This window comes from Piliocolobus tephrosceles, chromosome 17 (genome assembly GCF_002776525.5).
Source record: "Piliocolobus tephrosceles isolate RC106 chromosome 17, ASM277652v3, whole genome shotgun sequence".
Taxonomy (NCBI): Eukaryota; Metazoa; Chordata; class Mammalia; order Primates; family Cercopithecidae; genus Piliocolobus; species Piliocolobus tephrosceles.
The window spans coordinates 41,851,379-41,872,913 of NC_045450.1; the positions used below are offsets into that span (position 1 = coordinate 41,851,379).

General features: G+C 45.2%; 2 protein-coding genes across 19 annotated transcripts in view; one reads left to right on the plus strand and one right to left on the minus strand.

Annotated features, from left to right (window-relative positions):
* Positions 1-3,033, plus strand: part of CPNE2 (copine 2) — a 62,558-nt gene extending 59,525 nt beyond the window's left edge. For all 3 annotated transcript variants that reach the window (XM_026456878.1, XM_026456876.2, XM_026456877.2), the window contains 2 exons: positions 1,180-1,416; positions 2,612-3,033. In XM_026456878.1, coding sequence (XP_026312663.1) covers positions 1,180-1,416; positions 2,612-2,719 — 345 coding nt within the window. In that variant the 3' untranslated portion in view covers positions 2,720-3,033. The remainder of the gene's footprint in view (positions 1-1,179; positions 1,417-2,611) is intronic.
* A 4,511-nt stretch (positions 3,034-7,544) lies between these two features.
* Positions 7,545-21,535, minus strand: part of PSME3IP1 (proteasome activator subunit 3 interacting protein 1) — a 34,075-nt gene continuing 20,084 nt past the window's right edge. For 15 of the 16 annotated variants that reach the window (XM_023210003.1, XM_023210001.1, XM_026456881.1 and 12 more), the window contains 2 exons: positions 19,127-19,191; positions 7,545-9,589 (listed from right to left, as the gene is read on the minus strand). In XM_023210003.1, coding sequence (XP_023065771.1) covers positions 9,372-9,589; positions 19,127-19,191 — 283 coding nt within the window. In that variant the 3' untranslated portion in view covers positions 7,545-9,371. The remainder of the gene's footprint in view (positions 9,590-19,126; positions 19,192-21,535) is intronic. The other variant, XM_023209995.2, reaches the window with a different exon arrangement.

The following is a 21,535-nucleotide window of genomic DNA, read 5'->3' on the forward strand; positions in this document are numbered from 1 at the left end:
CGTGCCACTGTACTCCAGCCTGGGCGACAGAGTGAGACTCAGTCTAAAAAAAAAGAGTTCTTGGCCGATTTGGAACCCTGGGCCCTCACCCTCAGATGGTCCAGCGAGCCTCCCTGCACTTCACTCAGGCACACCCCGGCCCCACTTCACAGTTTGTATTTTATATATCTCCCACACTAATTATTCAGTATTGTTTAGATTTAATTTATAAAGAAACTCTATATCCCAGTGTATGTGAAAAAAGCAGTATCACTTGCCATAAATAGAGAGTAACAAAAATAAACACAACAAGCTGTACAATGGTATTAAAGTCTAGCTGGAGACTATTGTCTCAAGTTCTGGGCTTCCTGCCTTCCCTTTCTGTTGATAAGGAAGCTCAGCAAATGTTAGAGAGATGTGAAAGACACAGTAGTACCAAACCAAGACTTGCTCCTGGGCGCAGTTCAGAGAATTGAAAAGGCCACTGCAAACCAGTCCTCTTCCCGGGGTGACTTGATGGTGCTCAGTGCTGTGTTTGGGATGTGACCCAAATTGACTTATTTGCCAGCAGAGTCCCACACTCCTGGAAGCCCTGGCCCAGACGACCTGCTTTAGCTCCTGCAAGGTGTCTCAGATTGCCGTGCTGAGTAGGGAATGGAGGGGGTCACAGGTGCCTATGCCCAGGTGCAGCAGAGAGGAGGAGACCGATCCCAGAGCAGCCCGTCAGCCAGATGTGTCCTCCTGCACCAGCCGTGGGCCTGTCGGGAATGCAGCTGACTGGGCCACTGCCACATGTCAGGCACATTATCTGCAACAAATCCCACTTTGCAGATGAAGAAACTGAAGCACTACAAGTCAAGTCAGTTGCCTAGAGTCCTATAGTGTAGCAACCGGCAAGGCCAGGCCCAGAGTCCAGGGCTCTCAGAGGCCACAAGGGGGAGTCTAAGATAACACACAGCACAGGAGGGGAGAGCGGTTTGCACTTCCTGCTGTGACCAGGTCAGAGTTTAGAGCATGAGAGGCCTGCAGGGGTTGGGTGCCGAGAGTAGGATGCATAGGGACTTGTCTGGGACTTGGCTGCAGCTGGGTAAGATGCACTGCCTCCCTCCAGGACTCAGAGGGTTTGGGGTGAAGGAGGGAAGGAGAAGGGGTGCCAGGGCCTCAGCCTTGCTGAGTGTCCCGTTGACCCCCTCCCCGCAGCAGTACTTCATCCTCCTCATCATCACGGACGGGGTCATCAGTGACATGGAGGAGACGCGACATGCCGTGGTGCAGGCTTCCAAGCTGCCCATGTCCATCATCATCGTGGGCGTGGGCAATGCCGACTTTGCTGCCATGGAATTCCTGGATGGGGACAGCCGCATGCTGCGCTCCCACACGGGGGAGGAGGCAGCCCGCGATATTGTGCAGTTCGTTCCCTTTCGAGAGTTCCGCAACGTGAGTGTGGGCCTGGGCTGGGAGGCGGCGGTTACAGGACCCCAGCCACCATAGCTCATAATCAAGCTTGAGAGTCTTGGGGTTGTCTGGCCCAATCCTAGACTTCTCCACTCCATGGACTATGCTCTTCTGAGGGCCTGCTATGGCCAGGTGCCGTGCCAGGCCTTGCCCTGGTGGTGGCCATTGTGATAGTGTGCGCACTTGCTTCCATAAACTGATGGAACACGGAGCTGTGGGCATCTAGCCTGAGGCTCTGGGGTGGGGCTTCCTGGAGGACCTGCCCTCTAGTGGGGTCTGATGAGAGGCTCGGGCTATCCATGTGGTGTAAAGTGCAGGAGGAGAGAGGGGTTTTCCTGATCATCACACCCCAGCCAGCTCCCTCATTTTGCAGATGGAAAACAAGGCCTCCCCGTCATCTTAGGTTGACCTCCTCTCCCTAACGGCCCCTGCCTGGGAGAGTGGTGTCCCCTGCCTTGTTCCTGGAAGTGGCTCTGGCTTTATTTGCAGGTGATCCCAGGTCTGCCCACAAGGAGGCCAGGGTTGGCTTCCTGATCACTGCCCTAGCAGCAGGGCCCATGAGGAGTCCCATAGGGGAGCAGTCTCTCCCCTGTACTGCTGGCTGGGGACTTAACCCAGCCTCAGCAAGAACTGCCCACGGTGGTTTGCACCCAGTGGCCCTCACCTCTCTGCCCAGCATCCTCTGGGGTTGCCTGCGATGGTTTTACTCCTTCCTCTGGAGCATTCGCTTCCTGAGGACAAACGCTGGGCATCAGTCACCCCTTCATGCACAGGTCGGTGACCAAGTACCTCCATGTGCCTGGCCTGTGGCTGGCCGTTCACCAGGGAACCAGACTGTTAGGCCCATTTATTCCCACCAAGAAGGTGCTCAGGAGATGTTTGCCAGATGCATAGGTGCTTCCCACAGACGGAGTCATCCTAACCCATTACTCCCAAGCATCTCAAGTGCTCCAGGGAACACTTACACCTAACTAAAGGAAGGTAATGTGATCAGGGGGAATGTCAGGCCTGGGCTGAGATGAGGGACGCCACTTGCAGACAGCCCTGGCCCGCAGCCCTAATTTTGTCCTCAATGGACACCTGCTGTAGCAGCCCTCTGGGCATAGTGCCGCTCACAACTTCCGGTCATTAATCCTTATTCTCTCTCTTCCCCACCCCACCCTCGTCCACCCTGCAGGCAGCAAAAGAGACCTTGGCCAAAGCTGTGCTGGCGGAGCTGCCCCAACAAGTTGTGCAGTATTTCAAGCATAAAAACCTGCCCCCCACCAACTCGGAGCCCGCCTGAGCTCCAGTGCCCAGCAGCAGCATGTCGGCTGAGCCTCCCGCCCTCCCCCAGGAACATGCACGCTCACCCTGCTTCCTTGTGGGTGGCCTTTTTTTACCCATCCACATTTTTATTTTTTACAACCGGACCTCCACCCCCAACTTCCTCCAGCCCAGCTGGGCTTCCTTTGTTGGAGTCAACTGTTGATGCTTCCAGGCCAAACTGGCTTCCTCTCCTCCTCTCCCCACCTTTGCCATTCTTAAGTATTGAATGTACTTTGTATAATTTTAGTGGAATTATTATTGTTATTGAGAATAAAATTTTTACAATCATAACTGGCTTTTTCCAAGTAACTATATGCAGACTCTGATGAAAGGAACGTGTCCTTGGTGCATACTTCGTGTCGTAGACTGCACCTAATTAATTCCGGCTGTTTTTTTTAATACTGTGACTGTGTTCTATTTGTTATATACTCAGGGTAATAAACGAGTTTCAGACGTCCCTGCGTCAGCTCCTTCCTCAGCAGGGACCTGACGGGCTCACTGATCTGAGAAAGGAAATGGAAGATGAAAATCCACCCTGCAAGTCTGCTAAGTTGGTGTAGTCACCTCTGCATGGGGACATGCATTCCAGATGATAAGCTGTTAAATCGCTGTCAGTTAACAGTGATAACCTGTTAAACCGGCACAGAACCTGGCACATTGTACAAACTCAATAAAAAAAATATTTGTGGATGAATAGAATGAATGTACAGGACCACACCAGTTTCTGGTTGGTTGCACTCAGGTGCAACCAATACCACATATCCCTACCCCACAACTGGACAGCAGTCCCAGTCACCCATCTGCTCCTCCTTGGGTCTCCCGGGTGTTTGGGTCGGCCACTGGAAGTCTGTGAAAGCCTCTCTAGCTTCAGGACCTCAAATGGGGCTGCTTCTGACCCTGTTGTTTCTTCCGCATCCCCCTCTCTAGGCTCGGGCCCAGTTTTATGAAATCAGTCAGAGGACCCCTCTCTGAAAGTTCAGCCCCCCTCCCAGGTCCCTCCTTTATTCCACATACATCTCTTTCTCTTTTAGCCACTTGACTCCCGCTTGGAGCTCCAGATAGCCCCTTGGACATGGGCTTCCGTGTAATCAGTAACAGCTAACCCTCCTGTTAAGCACTGATTACAGCTCCATGTTCAGTGTTTTGCAGGTACTTTTTCTTTTTTGAGACAGGGTCTCACTCTGTCCCACCCAGGCTGGAGTGCAGTGGTGTGATCTCAGCTCACTGCAGCCTCAACCTTGTGGGCTCAAGCAGTGCTCCCACCTCAGCCTCCTGAGTAGCTGGAACACAGGCATGCACCACCACGCCCAGCTAACTTTTGTAGACATGGAGTTTCACCATGTTGCCCAGGCTGCAAGCACTATCTTGGTGAACCCTTACGATAGCTCCTGACGGTGACCATTTCAGAGATGAGGAGACAAGCAGAGAAGCAAATCAAGTCTACTAGAGGCGGAGCCAGGCCTCATACCCAAGTCTGGCTGCCTCATGGCCCTCACTTGCTCCACTGCACTGAATGCCTTCCCTTGGCTCTGGATGGGGTTCTTCTGCTCAAGCTGCTAATAAATTAGTCACTCTGTGCCACTGACATTAGGAAGTCACTTGTCCCCATCTACTCTTCTGCTCAGTAATTCTTACTGGGGCCTGCTAGGATTGGGCACCACAGCAGGTAGAGTCCCATCTCTTAGTGCCTGGTGAGCTCCAGCCAGAGTTTTTCTGGCAGGAGCGAGTAAGGGATGCCTTCATCCTAAGCTTCTGGTGCCCCTGCCGATTCTGTGGACACCAAGAATCAGCTGAAGGATCTGTTAGGAACACTTCTCTCAAGAGGGCCACAGGATTGCACAGAGCCCTGATTTGCAGACTGTCCTTCGGAAAACCACAGTGCACTGGCCCCCAGGCTGGCAACATGGGTGGAATCCCACCCCTCCCTTACACCTACCCATGGAAGCGGCTTACAAGCTTAGTGAAACTAGGGAGACTGCCATCCACTGGGCCATGTGAGACCTGGCCTTGCAGTGGGGGTCTGTCCCACATGCTCCCACTCTCAGGTCACTTCCTCAGGTGTGGTGGCTGCAGTCCCCACATCCAGGCTTCACATGGGGGCAGATCCAGCCATCTCTGCTCTCTGTCTGCCCCTTCTCTGCCTAACAGTGGGTGGGTAAGTCAAGAAGGCCCTTTATTCCTGGCTGGCTTCAGTTCCACAAACTTGTCTAAACGCTTGTCTAAGAGTTTATCTAAACTCCTGACAAGGCCAACCAAATCACTTTTTATTTTTTTATTTTTGAGACAGAGTCTCACTCTGTCACCCAGGCTGGAGTGCAGTGGCACAATCTCAGCTCACTGCAGCCTCTGCCTCCTGGGTTCAAGTGATTCTCCTGCCTCAGCCTCCCAAGTAGTTGGGACTACAGGCGCACGCCACCTTGCCCGACTAATTTTTGTATTTTTAGTAGAGATGTAGTTTCACCATGTTTGTCAGGCTGTTCTCGAACTCCTGACCTCAAGTGATCTGCCTGCCTCCCAAAGTGCTAGGATTACAGACATGAGCCACGGTGCCTGGCCCCAAATCACTTTTGTAAAATTCCAAGCTTTGGTGCTGCTACTTGGTTCCTGCACATGGATGGGAGGCTGAAAAGTGAACCTGAAAACTGAGCCAGAAAGACTCCTTTACCCTTGAATCCCCTCCACAGAGGCCTGGGCACTGGCATTTGTTTAGAAGTTTCACTGAAACCAAAGAAAGCCAGACTTAAAAGTTCAAATGAAAATTCTGGTTCTGTCACTTAGCTATGCAACCTCAGACAAGCCATTGAGCCCCTAGGAATTCTGATTTCCTGTAAAATATAGAGAAGGGCTGCTACACAGGACTTTTTTTCCCCCAGAATGAAAGACACTACAGTCCACAAAAATAACACACAAATGCCCCAAACACCCTGGCGCATACATAGCAAGCTCTCAGTATACACTGAATGAAAGAAACCAACACAAGCAATGATGTGCATGACTATTACTAAAACAGTAATGGAAGACCAGCTTGCACTATAAAGCATAGGTGAATGGCTGTCCCTCAGGGTTTTTCCGCCCCTCCCCTCTGCAAAGCTCTGATGCTGGGGCCATGTTACCACCATGAGGCTCCCTCTCTCTCCGAACTGCTGCTCCAGCAGGTAAGGGAGCAAAATGTCAGCCCTTGCCAGTGTCACTAAAGCACAAATGTGTGACTGGTTTCTGTGTTCAACCTGTAACTACAAAAGTGTTGCCAAGATCCTAGCCTCCCACTGAGCAGAACTTGCATTCCATCCTGTGACGCGTAAGTGGGCTGGGCATGCCAGAAAATCAAGAAAATACCCAAGTCCAAATAATCTGCACCACCATGGAGCTGTTTTTCTGGAAGGGCCGAAGATGACAGCTGCGCCATATACCCACGGCTAGGACAACAGCGCCAAGGAACTGGGTGTGCCTAAGCAATTAACATTTAGCCAAAAGGGAAGCATACAGCAAAAGCTGGTGGTTGGAGCTTTGATGACCAGATCTGACCCTTCGCCCATGCCAGTGTTCTAGCTGCAACTGAGGAGTGCCAGTGGAATGGATAAACCTGCATAAATCACCACTAATGGAAGCTCTGGCTACACCACCCAAAAACAAGGGAGGGCTCTTGGTAACAGCACTGAGGGTGGTCACCAGTTACTAAACACTGTGTGTCAGATACCGCACACCTAGCACCTAATCTAGGTTATCTCTAACTCCCTAGGAAGTTAATGGTGTTATTCCTATTTACCAAGGAGGAAAGTGAGGCCCAGAGAGGTCACACTAACCTTGTCCAGTGACACAGCTAGTCACAGCTGGCTCCTAACTCATAACCACTATGGTGGAACTAGGCTGAGTTCCCAGAGAGGAGCAGCAGAAACAGCGGGGAAGGGCTTAGGCAAATGAAGCTCCTCTCTTGGGTGGGAAGGAGGTAGCCAGACGGGAAGAACTCAGGAGCTACAGTGAAAGAAATGAGAATGCCTGGCACTAAGTCACCCGACTTAGGGGCTCCTGACTCCCAGTATAGAATGATCCTGAAAAAAGCTGAAGCCACTCCCCACCCCACCCCTCTGAATTTGGGGAGCCAGCTCTGTCTCTTGCATCCTTAGATTCAGCGAAGATATACACAAGTAGGTAGCCAGCCACCTTTTTGGGTCTAGTCACATCAGCTTCCCTGGTTTTTACGGATGGAAAAATAGATGCTTTGAATATCACATTCACTTTCTCCACCCAGTTAGGTGACACAAGCTAGATAATCCTCCCCAAATAGAAGTGGCAGTAGGATTCCTATTAGCTTTCTCCCTCACATGGTTGGAGAATTATAAGAATCCAACCACTCAGGACAAAGTAAGCGAGCTTAAAGAAACCCATGCCAAACTTCGTTTTTGTCCCGTAATTACCCAGTTATAAAATCCCAATTATTAAGGCAGGAGTACTACACTTTACAGTTTAAAGCAGTGTTTCCTTCCAGCCTTGTTTATTCTATTCTCCTTTGGGTTTGAACTTCAAGTCTACACTAGATACTTTCCCAGGATGCTTCCTCTGTTGGTCAGATCAGATGCTGCTTTGTTAGCTGTGGTTTCTACAGAAGCTCTATTTCAGTTCCAGAGCTCTGTGCTAATGGGTACAATGGAATATGATGCAATGATCACCAGTGATTCTCAGTCTCTCCTGAGGCACCAGAAGATAAGTCACAGTCTGGAGTCTCACTCAACCTTCTCAACACAATCTAGCTGAGAGACACAGGGAGAGTTGGAAGCACAATATTCAGTAGAGGAAAAACAAGATCTTGTTCTCTGACAGGTTTATTAGCTTTCATGTTAATGTATGTTTTTAAACCCTGCAACCTTTTGTCAAGTTCTTTCCACATCAAGAGGCCATGAGGTACAGTAATGTGGCTTGACTCAAGCCACATAAAGATGGTGACCTGAAGCCCTAGCCTGCCTCCTGTAACAATGTGAGGCTGTTTTGGGGGGTACATGCTGTAATAACACGACTATCACAGGAACAATGAAGCAGAGAAGCAGAAGGTGCCTACACAGTTTTACCTAAACATCTTGTTTGTTAGGATGGAGCTGACGCGCCCATACTGGCAGTCAGGAACAATTAGCACAGAGTAGTTCTGAAAAGGAGGAAGAATTCACAAAGCATCAGTTATGGGTGCAGGGAAGTTGCCATCTGCCAATGGGCACTGGAGTGTCACTGCACTGGAAGGGGAAAACGAGTGGGCTGGATGAGATCCAGGGGCCTCTCTGCCCACGTTCAAAGTCAGTAGCTGCTCTGCCTGCCGGCATCACAGTGTCAACACATTTTGTGTGTGTCTCACTCAGTCTCACACCCAAGACAGTAAAAACAATTGACGTAGGAACAAGGGGAATGGATAAAGAACGGTACACGCTTATTCTAAAGCAGGAGAGCCTACAGATTGTCATCAAAGCTCATATCTTATCTCTTTCCTAGAGGCCTCCAAACCGTCTCCCTCTCCCTCCTCCAGAATCCAAGGGATGAGCCCGTTTCCCTTTATGAGGCAAGGTGGAGCAGCACCTCTAGTTATTGGCTGCTCATGGCCTCAGAGTTGCTGTTTGGAAAGGAAAAAGAGCAGCAGGGGCAGCAAAGAAAAGTACTAGGGCAGCACCTTTAGGTTAGAAATAGATTCCACAGTGAAAAGCACAAGTATAATGTGCATTAAACAGAGAAGGGCCTCAGTAGAACAGTCACAATATGCAAGTGTGTCCCACTCGTTTACAATATCAGGATTCCAGGAGCTGCCAGAAATAAGTCATCTCATTAACATACCTACCCGCAGTTCTGATGTCTGGCTATGAGTAAACAAGGCCTACGTTTGTTTCTCTAAAATTTAGAATCTTAAACTAAATCCTTTATTCCAAAAACAAACATAAAATAATTTCCCAGGCAGAGAAAAGGTTTGAGATGGAAGCTTTCTTGTTAGCAGTCCCTTCCTGCATAAATGGGGTTGGATAAAGAGGGGAGAGAGAATGGCCAAGGGTATGGAAAGCTTTCACAATGCATGCCGAGTGTGAAGTGACACCCCCAGCAGACGGGGTTTATCATCTTTACTTAGTCACACAACATCAAGGACTGGTTAGTTCCAGGGAAGGGCTCCATTTCATCACCTGGGTCAGTTCTCTTCCCCCGCATGCTCCACAATGCAGTAGAACCAAACAACACATTCACCTACAATAGAATGTTTAAATAACACCTGTCCAATAACTGCCCTTACTTCTTTGTGCTGTCGGGAAAAGAAAAAAACAGAAAGCAATAAAACCCAAACCCTTTGGCAAGCCAGCCGGTGCCTACTCTCCTAGGGCATTTTTAGTGGAACTTCAGCTGGGCCTTGCCCTCCTCCCAATATCAGTGAGGAAAGTGGCAGCGGGACAGGTTTGCTCATGTGCACTGCAGTAGAAAGAGAAACCAAACACGATTTGGGCCACAGGTGGATCTGGCACATTTTTAGATTGGATTGGTTAAAAATGTCATGTTGTGCACAGGATGCAGGCAAAGGAGTTTTTTTTTTGAGGGATGTAATGCCTGAAGGCAGCATGAACGGTCCGATCTACCCTTGGGGAGGAGCTCCCTGTGTAAGGACAGAGAAACTAGGGGGCCTCGAGGAAAGTGTTGGTTCGGAAGATGGAGGAGACAATCTTTCCGGTGGCATTGATGGTGCCTTCGCTGTCTGAGCTGGACTCGGAGTCGCTGCTCCCAGAGTAGGCGCCCAGGCCCGGGAGGATGCCGATACAGACTGCAGCAGAGGGGCAGTGGATGGAGGGGCCACTCAGGGAAGTGTTTCCGAGAGACTTGCAGGATGAGGGCTCTGCAATAAAAGGTGAAAGACTGTCACTTTGTCACCCTTTTCCAAAGTTGGAACTGACTTACCATGTGCCAGGCACTGTACCACCGGCTTTTCCCACAGAGAAGCCTCAGAACAACACTATGCAGCCAATACTATCATCACCCTTAGAGGTGGGGAAACTGAAGGAGGAAGGGAGGCTCCAGGAGGTGAAAGGACTTCTGAAAGGGGCAGAGCTGAGACTTGAATCAAGGTCTTTTTAACTACAGAGCCTGACCTACACTCTCTTGTCCCCCATCAAATCTGAGCTGGAGAACAAGCTACTCTGGAGTGCAGCCTAGAGCGCTTTGATTTCCCCATGCTCACACAGCCGTGAGAATCTGAAGACAGATTAAGAGAGACACTGTGAGCAATATTAACAATTCCATTAAGTTCTCAGCATATTATGCCATTCCTTATTTACTGACCAATAAGCCAGCTAGCACAGATACAATTTCAAGGCCAAACATCAGCTACAAAACAACATTCTTTTCTTTTTAAACATTTTAAAAAATCGGGTAGCCCCCTGGACTAGAATAGGCTTAGAAGGACTCACCAGAATAACGTTCTTTATTAAGAAGGGCCGCTTTTCCCAGATGGGAGAGAGGAGCAATTCAGAAACCAATTTAACACAACCTTTGCTTTCCAGTTGTATTCTTTTACAAATGATAAAACTGAAGCCTGTCAGGTAACATTTTAAGGCCATGCAGAATGTCACCTAGGAGCTGGGACTCTTTTTCTTACAGGAAACCCAAAGTTACTCTGCCACCTCAATGACAAAGATCTCAATCTAGACAATGCAGGACTTGGCTGGGCATGGAGGCTTATGCCTATAATCCTGGCACTTTGGGAGGCTGAGATGGGAGGACCACTTGAGGTCAGGAGTTTAAGACCAGCCTGGGCAACACAGTGAGGCCCTGTCTCTATGAAAAAATGTTTTGAAAAATTAGTGCCAAGCGTGGTGGCTCATGCCTGTAATCCCAGCACTTTGGGAGGCCAAGGTGGGTGGATCACTTGAGGTCAGGAGTTCAAGGCCAGCCTGGCCAACATGGTGACACCCCATCTCTATTAAAAGTACAAAAAATTAGCTGGGCGTGGTGATGTGTGCCTGTAATCCCAGTTACTAGGGAGACTGAGGGAGGAGAATAGCTTGAATCCAGGAGGCAGCAGTTGCAGTGAGTTGAGATCATGCCACTGCACTCCAGCCTGGGCAACAGAGCAAGACTCCGCCTCAAAAAAAAAAAAAAAAATTAGTCGGGTGTAGCTGTGCATGCCTGTGGTCCCAGCTACTTGTGAGGTTAATGCGAGGATTGCTTGAGCCCAGGAGTTCAAGGTTACGGTGAGCTATGATGGTACCACTGTACTCCGGCCTGGGCAACAGAGCAAGTACAGTACAGAGCACTGTACTCCAGCCTGGGCAACCCTGTCTGAAAAAAAAAAAAAAAAGAAAGAAAGAAGAAGAAGAAGGAGAAAGAAAGAAAATGCAAGACTTGAAGACTAAAGAAAAAGTTAAGAACTCTACTCCAGCCCTTCCGTTCTTCCCTGAAATGTTTCCAGCCTTATTTAATCACTACAACCTGATGTATAGGCATTATCCCCATTTTACTGATGAGGAAAGTCAAATGACTTGGCAAGGTTTTAGGTTGCTTAGGGCAGAAAATGTGAAACTAAACGTGAATCAAAAGAGAATATCCTAAAATGTTAACCTGAGCTCACTGCAGAGTTAAGGGTTGGAGTTCATACTTTGTTGCCATAGGCTGACAAGCATACTACCTTCTAGGGTTTTGCCTTAGATGTACTAATACCTCATTTGCCCAGACACCTCAAGTAAATGTGAAGGGAATACACAGTTCCAAGTAGAGGAAATCAGGAGTAAGCAAACAATACCACTGAGGAGTTACAAGAGATATCAAACGGCTGCACACAAAGTTCAGATCAATGCATTTGCTTGTTTGTGCAAGAAGCTCTAAGAAGGGAAAAGGAAGCTGCCAAAGATAAGCAATGTTAAAACATGGAGATGGAGAAAAATAACATGAAAGCCAACAATGGCTACAGAGATAGAGCAAGGCGACAAAAAAGGCAGGAGCAAATACTTGCAATATCACAAAAGCAAATTTCCTTAAAATACTAAGAGTTCTTTCAAATCTGTTAAAAAGACAACCAACAACCAAATAGAAAAGTGAACAGAAAACATGAACAACTCACAGAAAAAGAAACAGGTAAATTTTAAACATAAGGGGATAAACAATATATTAGGAGGGAATGTGTTGGCAACAGCAAACTTCGTATGCTGTAGCGGGTACAGAGAAATTTGGCAATGTTCTTTGAACTTAAATGATGTTCATAAAAGAACATTCATTGCAGCACTGTTTATAGTAGCAAAAGAGTACAGACAACCAAAATGTCCATTAGATGACTAGTTAAGTAATGGACTACTATTCAACCATTAAGATGAATAAAGTAGCTGGGCATAATGGCTCATGTCTGTAATCTCAGCACTTCGGGAGGCCAAGGCAGAAGGATCACTTGAGCCTCCCAGGAGTTTGAGAACAGCCTGGACAACACAGGGAAACTCTGTCTCTACAAAAAATTTTAAAAATTAGCCAGGTGTGGTGGTGCACACTTGTAGTCCCAGCTACTCAGGAGACTGAGGTAGGAGGATCACTTGAACTGAGGAAGTTGAGGCTGCAGTGAGCCATGATCACACCACAGAACTCCAAACTGGGTGACAGAGTGAGAACGAAGAAGGAGAAGGAGAAGAAGGAGAAGGAGAAGGAGAGGAAGAGGAAGGACAAGGATAAGGAGAGGAAGGATAAGAAGGAGAAGGGGAAGAAGAAGGAGAGGAAGAAGGAGAGGAAGAGGAAGAAGAAGAAAGCATCTCTGTGTGTACTGTTATTGAATGATCCCCAAGATATTGTGCTAAATGAAAAAGGCAAGGAGCAGGACAGTGTGTGAAAGTTATAATTTGGGGCAAAGTGGTCATGCCCATGTATACGCATGTCAGTGTCTGAGAACAATAAATAAAAACTGGTAGCAGTGGCTGCTCAGGGGAAATGAACTTAGTGGTTGGAAAACAGGGGAGACTTACTTTTTACTCCACATTCTTTTGTCCCTTTTGAATTTTTCCTTTTCTTTTCTTTTCTTTTTCTTTTTTTTTTGTTAGAACATAAGTCTCACTATGCTGCCCAGGTTAAACGCCTGGGCTTCAAGTGATCTTCCTGCCTCGGTCTCCCAGAGAGCTGGGATTACAGGCATGAGCCACCTAGCCTGGCCTAAATGTTTTATTATGTGCATATATTACCAATTCAGACAATTTTTCAAAATGCAGCTGTGCTTGGGTAGACAATTTTTTTAAAAAACAAATACAAAAAATTCAAAGAATATCCTGAGCACTTAAACTAGGGAGGAACAGTCCCGTTTATCTCTGTAACCCCAAGAGCATCCCAGTATTAAAGCTAAGAAGGCTGCAGAAGATAAGAGGGGTTGCTCTAACTGTAAGCCCCCTGAAGGCAAGCACTCTTTTAACACCATTCCACCCCCAGGCCATATAGCACAGGGCCTGGCTCAGAGCAGGCTTGCATCCACAAGGGTCAGAAAGCAGAATGAAAGAAACTGTGTCAGACAGTTTACAGTTTCATTGCAAATGGCTAATTTGGGGGGAAGGGGTATAAAAATGTGATGCTCTTTTAACATTTAGAACATGACATCAAACTATACCATTCATGACTTAAACATACATTGTAGTACTTATGTATACCATATAGAATGATACTTTCAGCATTCTGTTAGAAAAATTTGGTTGTTTAAAAAAAACAAACCGGCCAGGCAGGTGGCTCATGCCTGTAATCCCAACACTTTGGGAGGCTGGGGCAGGTGGATTACCTGAGGTCAGGGGTTCGAGACCAACCTGGCCAACATGGGGAAATCTTGTCTCTACTAAAAATACAAAAATTAACTGGGCGTGGTGGTACACGCCTGTAATCCCAGCTACTTGGGTGGCTGAGGCAGGAGAATCACTTGAGCCTGAGAGGTGAAGGTTGCAGTGAGCCAGGACTGCGCCACTGCACTCCAGCCTGGGTGACAGAGTGAGACTGTCTCAAAATAAAAAAAAAAACCAACCAACAAACAAAAAAAACCTTATAAGGGTATATAGATCAGTTACCTAGAAGACTAATTCATGTGAAATTATTGAATGAGGTATTTCATTTTATCAAGTATAGACACTCCTGCTTAATGATGGGAATATGACCTGAGAAATACATCATTAGACAATTTCATCACTGTCAAAATCAACATCATAGTTATACAACCTAAATGGTACAGCCTACTACACATGTAGGCCATATGGTATAAAGCCTATTGCTCTTAGGCTACAAACCTGTACAGCATGTTACTGTATGAATACCGTAGGTAGCTGTAATACAATGGTCAGTATTTGTGTATCTAAACGTAGCTAAGCATAGAAAAAGGCACAGTAAAAATACGATATTATGATCTTATGGGACCACCATCGTATATGCACCAATCATTGACAAAAATGTCGTTATGTGGCACATGACCATATTTCAAGGGCAAATGGAATTTAAAGGTCTATTTTATATAGAAAAGAAGGATGAAAGTCAGAGTGCCTGTAGGGGTACAGAACTGGCCTAATGGAAGGACGGAAGTTAGCTACAGAAATATAATCAAGGAATCTGGACCACTGTGGCATCAGAAGAGTTTAAGTAAAAAAACCAAATACCCCAATTATCTAGGAGGTTTCAAGAAAGAAAAGAGACTGCAAATCTGACAAATTTCATTCCAAAAGCAGTTAACTGTCCAAAGAGAACAAAATGGTGCCCTCTGATCTCACCCATTTGGTGAAGTTTCCTGCCAGCTTCTGCATTTGCAGGACCACATTGTCATACTAAATTAACACAGAAAATTACTAATAGAGAATGTTCTTAGTATTCAGACAGATGCGTGACTTGGGAGTAGATGGGGCCAACTTGTGCATTCACTGGCTCTGCTCAGTGCTTAAGTTCAGAGTCTTCACTGGGGAAAGCCTGAATGTCTATCACAGTCATAGGGGCCCAAGGAGGAAATCCTCCCACTGCTAAGGACAGGGCTGAAGCAAGCTTCAGGGAGCATTCTTCTTGTGGCGCCTTAATTCCTAGCAAAGGAGGATACTTCCTGCCTAGGTTCTGTTGCCAGAATGCAGGAGTAGGAAGAAGGGATTTAGAATGACAAAAAGATGGCTCTAAAACACGATTGTCTGCCTGAGATAGTTCAAAGAAGCTACACAAGTTTTCCTTTCCATTGATTCATTTGTATAGTTCCTACCAGGAAATAAGTACCATACAGTGAGCAAATAGCTTACTTGTGGAAATACATTTAAGATTCCTATGCTAAGCGCGTTTAACCCCAGCTACTCAGGAGGCTCACGTGGGAGGATCGCCTGAGCCTGGGAGTTTGTGGCTGTAGTGTGCCATGATTGCATCTGTGTATAGTCACTGCACTACAGCCTAAGCAACAAAGTGAGATCCTATCTCTAAAATAAATTAATTAAAAGAAAAATATTCCTATGAAGTTTTATGTGTGTGTGTGTGTGTGTATACAAATACACAGTTTAGATTTATCCTATTTAAGCAAGTTTCCTAATGAAAAATTTCAAAATTGTTGAAGGTAGTATAAATTGGGATAACTTTACTGAAGGGCAATTTGGCAATATTTACCTAAATTACAAATGTATATCCTCTCTGACCTATCAAATCTACTTCAAAGTATTTAACTTGATAGATCTGTGCATGTGAAAAATTATGCACGTGCAGGATTATTCCTGAAACACTAGAACAGGGGAAGAATGGAAACAATCTAAGTGTTCATCAATTAAAAAGTGGGATAAATGATATACCCATACAATATACAATACTACACAGCCTTAAAAAGCAACGAGGAAGTGCTCTATGTCCAATTATGCAATGATTCCCAAGGTATAATAACTGCTGAATTAAGCAATGAACAGAGTAGGTTAGATTACAATACTACTAATAACGAAAGTATAAAAACAATATATAATGTATTCCTGCTGAAAAAACCAACTTGATCAAGCTTCCAGATCAAATTACCATTTTACAGGAAACACAAGGTAGCAGGAAACAGCATCGGGAGGCCATCAGTAAAATGTAGAGCCAGAGAAATGCTAAAGAACAAAGACCCAGTTTCTCCACAAATAAAATACAAAGAAAACAAAATATAAATTTAGAAAGGAAGAACTTACAGATTAAATTCAAATTAAAAGGTGTATTAGCCTATCAGTAAGATGGCAATATTGCCAAATTAATCTACAGATTCCAGCAATTCCTGTATCAAAATCTTAGCTGCCTTTTCTGCAGAAACTGACAAGCTGATCCCAAAATTCATATGGAAATTCTACAGACTCCAAATAGCCAAAACAATCTTGAAAAAGAGGAGCCAAGTTGGAAGACTCACACTTCCCAATTTTAAAACTTACTCCAAAGCTATAGTGATCAAGACTGTGTGGTAATGGCATACAGATAGACATATATAGCTCAGTGGAAGAAGAAAGTCCAGAAATAAACCCACACACATTTATGGTCAACTGATTTTTCAAAAATATAAACCACTGAGTTGTATCCTTTTAAAGGGTGAATTTTATGGTATGTGAATTATACTTCAATAGTTTTTTTAAAAAAGCCATAGTAGCCAAATATAATGCCAAACATAAGATCATAATTTTTTTTTTTTTTTTTCTTGAGACGGAGTCTCGCTCTGTTAACAGCCCAGGCTGGAGTGCAGTGGCCTGATCTCTGCTCACTGCAAGCTCCGCCTCCGGGGTTCACGCCATTTTCCTGCCTCAGCATCCCAAGCAGCTGGGACTACAGGCGTCCACCACCACGCCTGGCTAATTTTTTGTATTTTTAGTAGAGATGGGGTTTCACCATGTTAGCTAGGATGTCTCCATCTCCTGACCTCGTGATCTGCCCGCCTTGGCCTCCCAAAGTGCTGGGATTACAGGCGTGAGCCACCGCGCCCGGCTAAGATCATAATTTAAAAAAAAAAATTTTTTTTTTGAGACAATTGGAGAAAATACTAACTTAATATTTGATAATATTTGGTAATTATTGTGATTATTATTTTTTTTTTTTGAGACGGAGTCTCGCTCTTGTTGCCCAGTTTGGAGAGTAACGGTGTAATCTCGGCTCGATGCAATGGCTCACCACAACCTCTGCCTCCTGGGTTCAAGCGATTCTCCCGCCTCAGTCTCCCAAGTAGCTGGGATTACAGACATGCACCAGCAGCCCGACTAATTTTGTATTTTTAGTAGAGGCAGAGTCTCTCCATGTTGGTCAGGCTGGTTGCGAACTCCCGACCTCAGGTGATCTGCCTGCCTCAGTCTCCCAAAGTGCTGGGATTATAGGCATGAGCCACCGTGCCTGGCCTGTGATTATTAATATAATGGTATTGTAATTGTTAAAACAAAGAAACAAAATAAGAATTTGTATTTGCTAGAGACACATATTAAGAATTATGAATGAAATGATAATGTCTGGAATTGTCACAAAATATTACAGTTGAGAGATATAAATGAAATAAAATTGGCTATGTGTTAGAAACTGCTGACTGGGTGTGCTGGCTCACACCTGTAATTCCAGCACTTTGGGAGGCTGAGGCAGGTGGATCACTTGAGGCCAGGAGTTAGAGACCAGCCTGGCCAACATGGTGAAACCCCGTCTCTACTAAAAATACAAAAATTAGCTAGGCATGGTGGCACATGCCTATAGTCCTAGCTACTTGGGTGGTTGAGGCATGAAAATTGCTTAAACCAGGAAGGCAGAGGCTGCAGTGAGCCATGATAACCCCACTGCACTCTAGCCTAGGTGACAGCAAGACTGTCTCAAAAAAAAAAAAAAAATTGTTGAAGCTCTTTCCTGTAGGATAGCTTACAAAAAAACAAAAAAAAAATCACTGAAGCTTGGTAATGGGGGTTTACTATACTTATCCCAACTTCTGAATGTTGCTTAAATTATCCATAATAAAGCATTTAAAAAATACATATTTACAATTGCTTGCACATGCATAGAATAGCTCTTGATGGATACATAAGAAATGTGGCTGGGCTTGGTGGCTCACTCCTGTAATCCCAACACTTTGGGAGGCCGAGGCAGGCAGATTACTTGAGCTCAGGAGTGCAAGACCAGCCTGGCTAACATGGTGAAATCCCATCTCTACTAAAAATACAAAAATTAGCCAGATGTGGTGGCGCACGCCTATAATCCCAAATACTTGGGAGGTTGAGGCAGGAGAATTACTTGAGCCCAGGAGGTGGAGGTTGCAGTAAGCTGAGATTGGGCCACTGCACTCCAGCCTGGGCGACAGAATGAGACTCCATCTCAAAAAAAAAAAAGTATAATTCTGTTTCCCTCTAAAGAAAACTAGATGGAAGAGGATATGGTAATGGCAGACTCTTTCTTTTTTTCTCCCCACACTCTTCTTTTTAAAAGTAGGTTCTAGAGCAAAAGGATAACAGCAACAGACCACCACCACTGGTGCTTAGTAGATGCATAATAAAAAGCATCTTTTTTTTTTTTTTTTTTTTTGAGACAGAGTCTCGCTCTGTCGCCTGAGCTGGAGTGTAGTGGCCGGATCTCAGCTCACTGCAAGCTCCGCCTCCCGGGTTTATGCCATTCTCCTGCCTCAGCTTCCCGAGTAGCTGGGACTACAGGCGCCTGCCACCTCGCCCGGCTAGTTTTTTTTGTTTTTTAGTAGAGACGGGGTTTCATCATGTTAGCCAGGATGGTCTTCATCTCCTGACCTCGTGATCCGCCCATCTCGGCCTCCCAAAATGCTGGGATTACAGGCTTGGGCCACCGCACCCAGCCGAAAGCATCATTTTTTTTTGAGACAAATTAATGTAAGCCCTGCTGATTGATGGAATTTAGTTCAGAGTCTCAATTCCACATGGAGTAAGAATAAAACTGAAAACACACTCTTGAATTTCTCACCCCTAATCCAGCCCCAGTAACATTCACCTTCACTTACAAGTTCTTGCCACTTAATAAAGAGGCAGATTTTCATCACATAAAGGTAAAAACCAAAGAAGTATACTCCTGGAGACTGTATTAAGCTTCTAGGCTCAATCCAATCCAACAATGAGCAGGAGCCAGGTATTTACCTCCTATTGGTAGCAAACCAGGTGAAATTAAGAAACTTGACATTTGGGGGAAACAGAAAAAAATCTTTTGTGAGCAGAGGTGGTATGACCAGGGCCTGGTAAGCATTCCTGGGAGAGTAATATTTTCATTGATCAGTTTCACTGGTTTCTAATATGATAACTTTTGCAGGTATAAAATCCTGCCTGGTATAAAATCCCGCCTGGCATAGAAAAGTTGGGTAAATTAAGTGTAGGTAGGCTTGCTTGAAGACAGAAATGCATTCATTTGCAGATGCAATACATTACAGCCCTTTACTGTGGTTCATGTGTATTCTGAGTATAAGGAAGTAATGAAGGCTGCCACCCACCTTGATTCTTGTCATCTGGCTCAGGGTCCGGTTTCAGTCTTTTCACACTGTGGCCACTCTCTGAGCTGTAACAAAACACATGGTGATCTGAGCCATGTCCAATCTTGCAGATCAAAGCTTAGGGAATCAGGAGCACCAATAACTATTTATATGTGTCTTAGGCAGTCTCAAGAGGCTGGGATGATAAAAATGAATGAAAAGTATTCATTTCAGATTCTTAATCTCCTTCCAATTGCATCATTAGTCATAAAGACAATTTAAACTCCTGACAAATCCAGGGAATAAAGCACTGTATCTTCAAGCATCACTTCAACTTCAGATTCTTGGCCGTCTTTATCACTCAAATTGGTTAGAACCACAGATGGATTTCAAGAATATTTAGACACGTTCATAAATGACAAACATTTAGTAATTACAGATTGAAGAAAACATCTTTAGTGACAAGCTAGAGATTCTGAGAGTCACCCAGAAGACTTTCACTAAAAGAATGTATAAGGAATATATTTCAATGAAGAAAGAAATGATCCCAGAAGGAAGGAATTCCAGAAGGAAGGGGTGGGGAACAAAGAAACTGGCAAAAGGAAATGTAAGTCTAAACAAATATTGTCTGTATCAAAAAATAACGTCTAGTTTGTGGTGTTCAACATGACCATACTGAAGTCACCTCTAAGACTGGGACATTGCTGTGCATATGTACTACCTGGTATTTTCTTGCAGGGAGTGCAGAGCAGGTTCCAGAGTTACATGGGAAACCCAGGCGCAGTGGCTCACACCTGTATAATCCCATCACTTTGGGAGGCCAAGGCAGACGGATCACCTGAGGTCAGGAGTTTGACACCAGCTTGGCCAACATGGTGAAACCCTGTCTCTACTAAAAATACAAAATTAGCCAGGTGTGGTGGTGTGTGCCTGTAATCCCAGCTACTTGGGAGGCTGAGGCAGGAGAATCGCTTGAACCCAGGAGGCAGAGGTGAGCCAAAATCGTACCACTGCACTCCAGCCTGGGCGACAAAAGCGAAACTTCGGCTCAAAAAAAACAAAAACAAAAACAAAAGCAAAAAAAATTAGTGTATACAAAACCACAATGCAATTAAGTTGGAAATCAATGACAAAAGAGAAACGTATTTTGTAGCCTCTAAGACACTGTTACATATATATATCATCATAAGGTGTTAAAATGTGTGTGTGGCGAGGGGGAAGGCTTATCTTCCCCCTTACTGAAATATGGTTGTTACCTCAATATGGAGATTTAAAAAATACATTTCTAAATAATTCCTGAGTCAAAGAAGAAATCATAATGGATATTTTAAAATACTTAGAAGGAAATATAAAACTTATATACAATGAAAGCTAAGGAAAATTTATAGCTTCAGATGCCTATAACTAAAAAGGCTGCACATTCATGAACTAGGTATCTGACAGTTTTTTCTAACAATAAATAAAAGAATAAACTAGAAGAGAGTAAAGAATATTCCTTTGAAGAAGGTAAGAAATTGCTGCTTGTTTTGTTCTTACGCTTCATGACATATACATGCCAATGGCTTCCAGACCTTCACCAGGCAGCAGAATCACTCATGGAACTTTGAAAACTACAAGTCCCAGATTTCACTTCAAACTTACTGAACGAGAATTAGTGCGAGGCCTACAAATATAAATTATTAACAAACTCCCAGGTGATTCCAATAAACTCAGGGTCGGACAGATTAGGAACTCCTGCCCCAGGAGACTAATTCATCACCTTGCTACACAAAGCAACATTAAGTGATGTTGTTTCAAAATCCAAAAGGGGTTATATGCAGGTCACCAAATAAGCTACAGAGCCTTTTCCAAAAGTGATCTAAGGACTAAGGGAGACAGCTACAACACCCATTCTGTGACCATCAAGAGCAGTCTCAAGGGATAACAAATTGATCACCTGGAGAGCCCTCCCTTGGCATATTCCAGTAAAACTGACCCAGGTCCAAATCCTGCGAGTCCCTGGTCTTGCAGGAAAGCTTATGTGAGAACTTGAAAGGAATAATTCATGGTTTGGATAGTGAGCACTTCTCAGGATAACTCCTCCCCTCTGCTACTATACCAGCCTGACATTTTTACATGTAGGCAGTGTTCCTAAGAACATCTGCAGCAGATGGGTGGTGTGCCAAACCACAAGACTGCATCAATACACTCCCTTCAAAACATATGGCTGGTTGCCAATATATATTGATTTTCCTAACAGACTGCACTTAAACTTATCATTTCGCCCACAGTCTGTTGGGTCAAATCGAAATGACCAGATTCAATCACTCTGATGCCATTTCAGGATTTGGAAAGGGAGGAGCAAACATAGCAAAGAACTTATCACAGCCTCAAGACAGTGCTATCACTTCCCCATCAATCCAACCTAGCCACAGCCAGGTCTGTAACCCT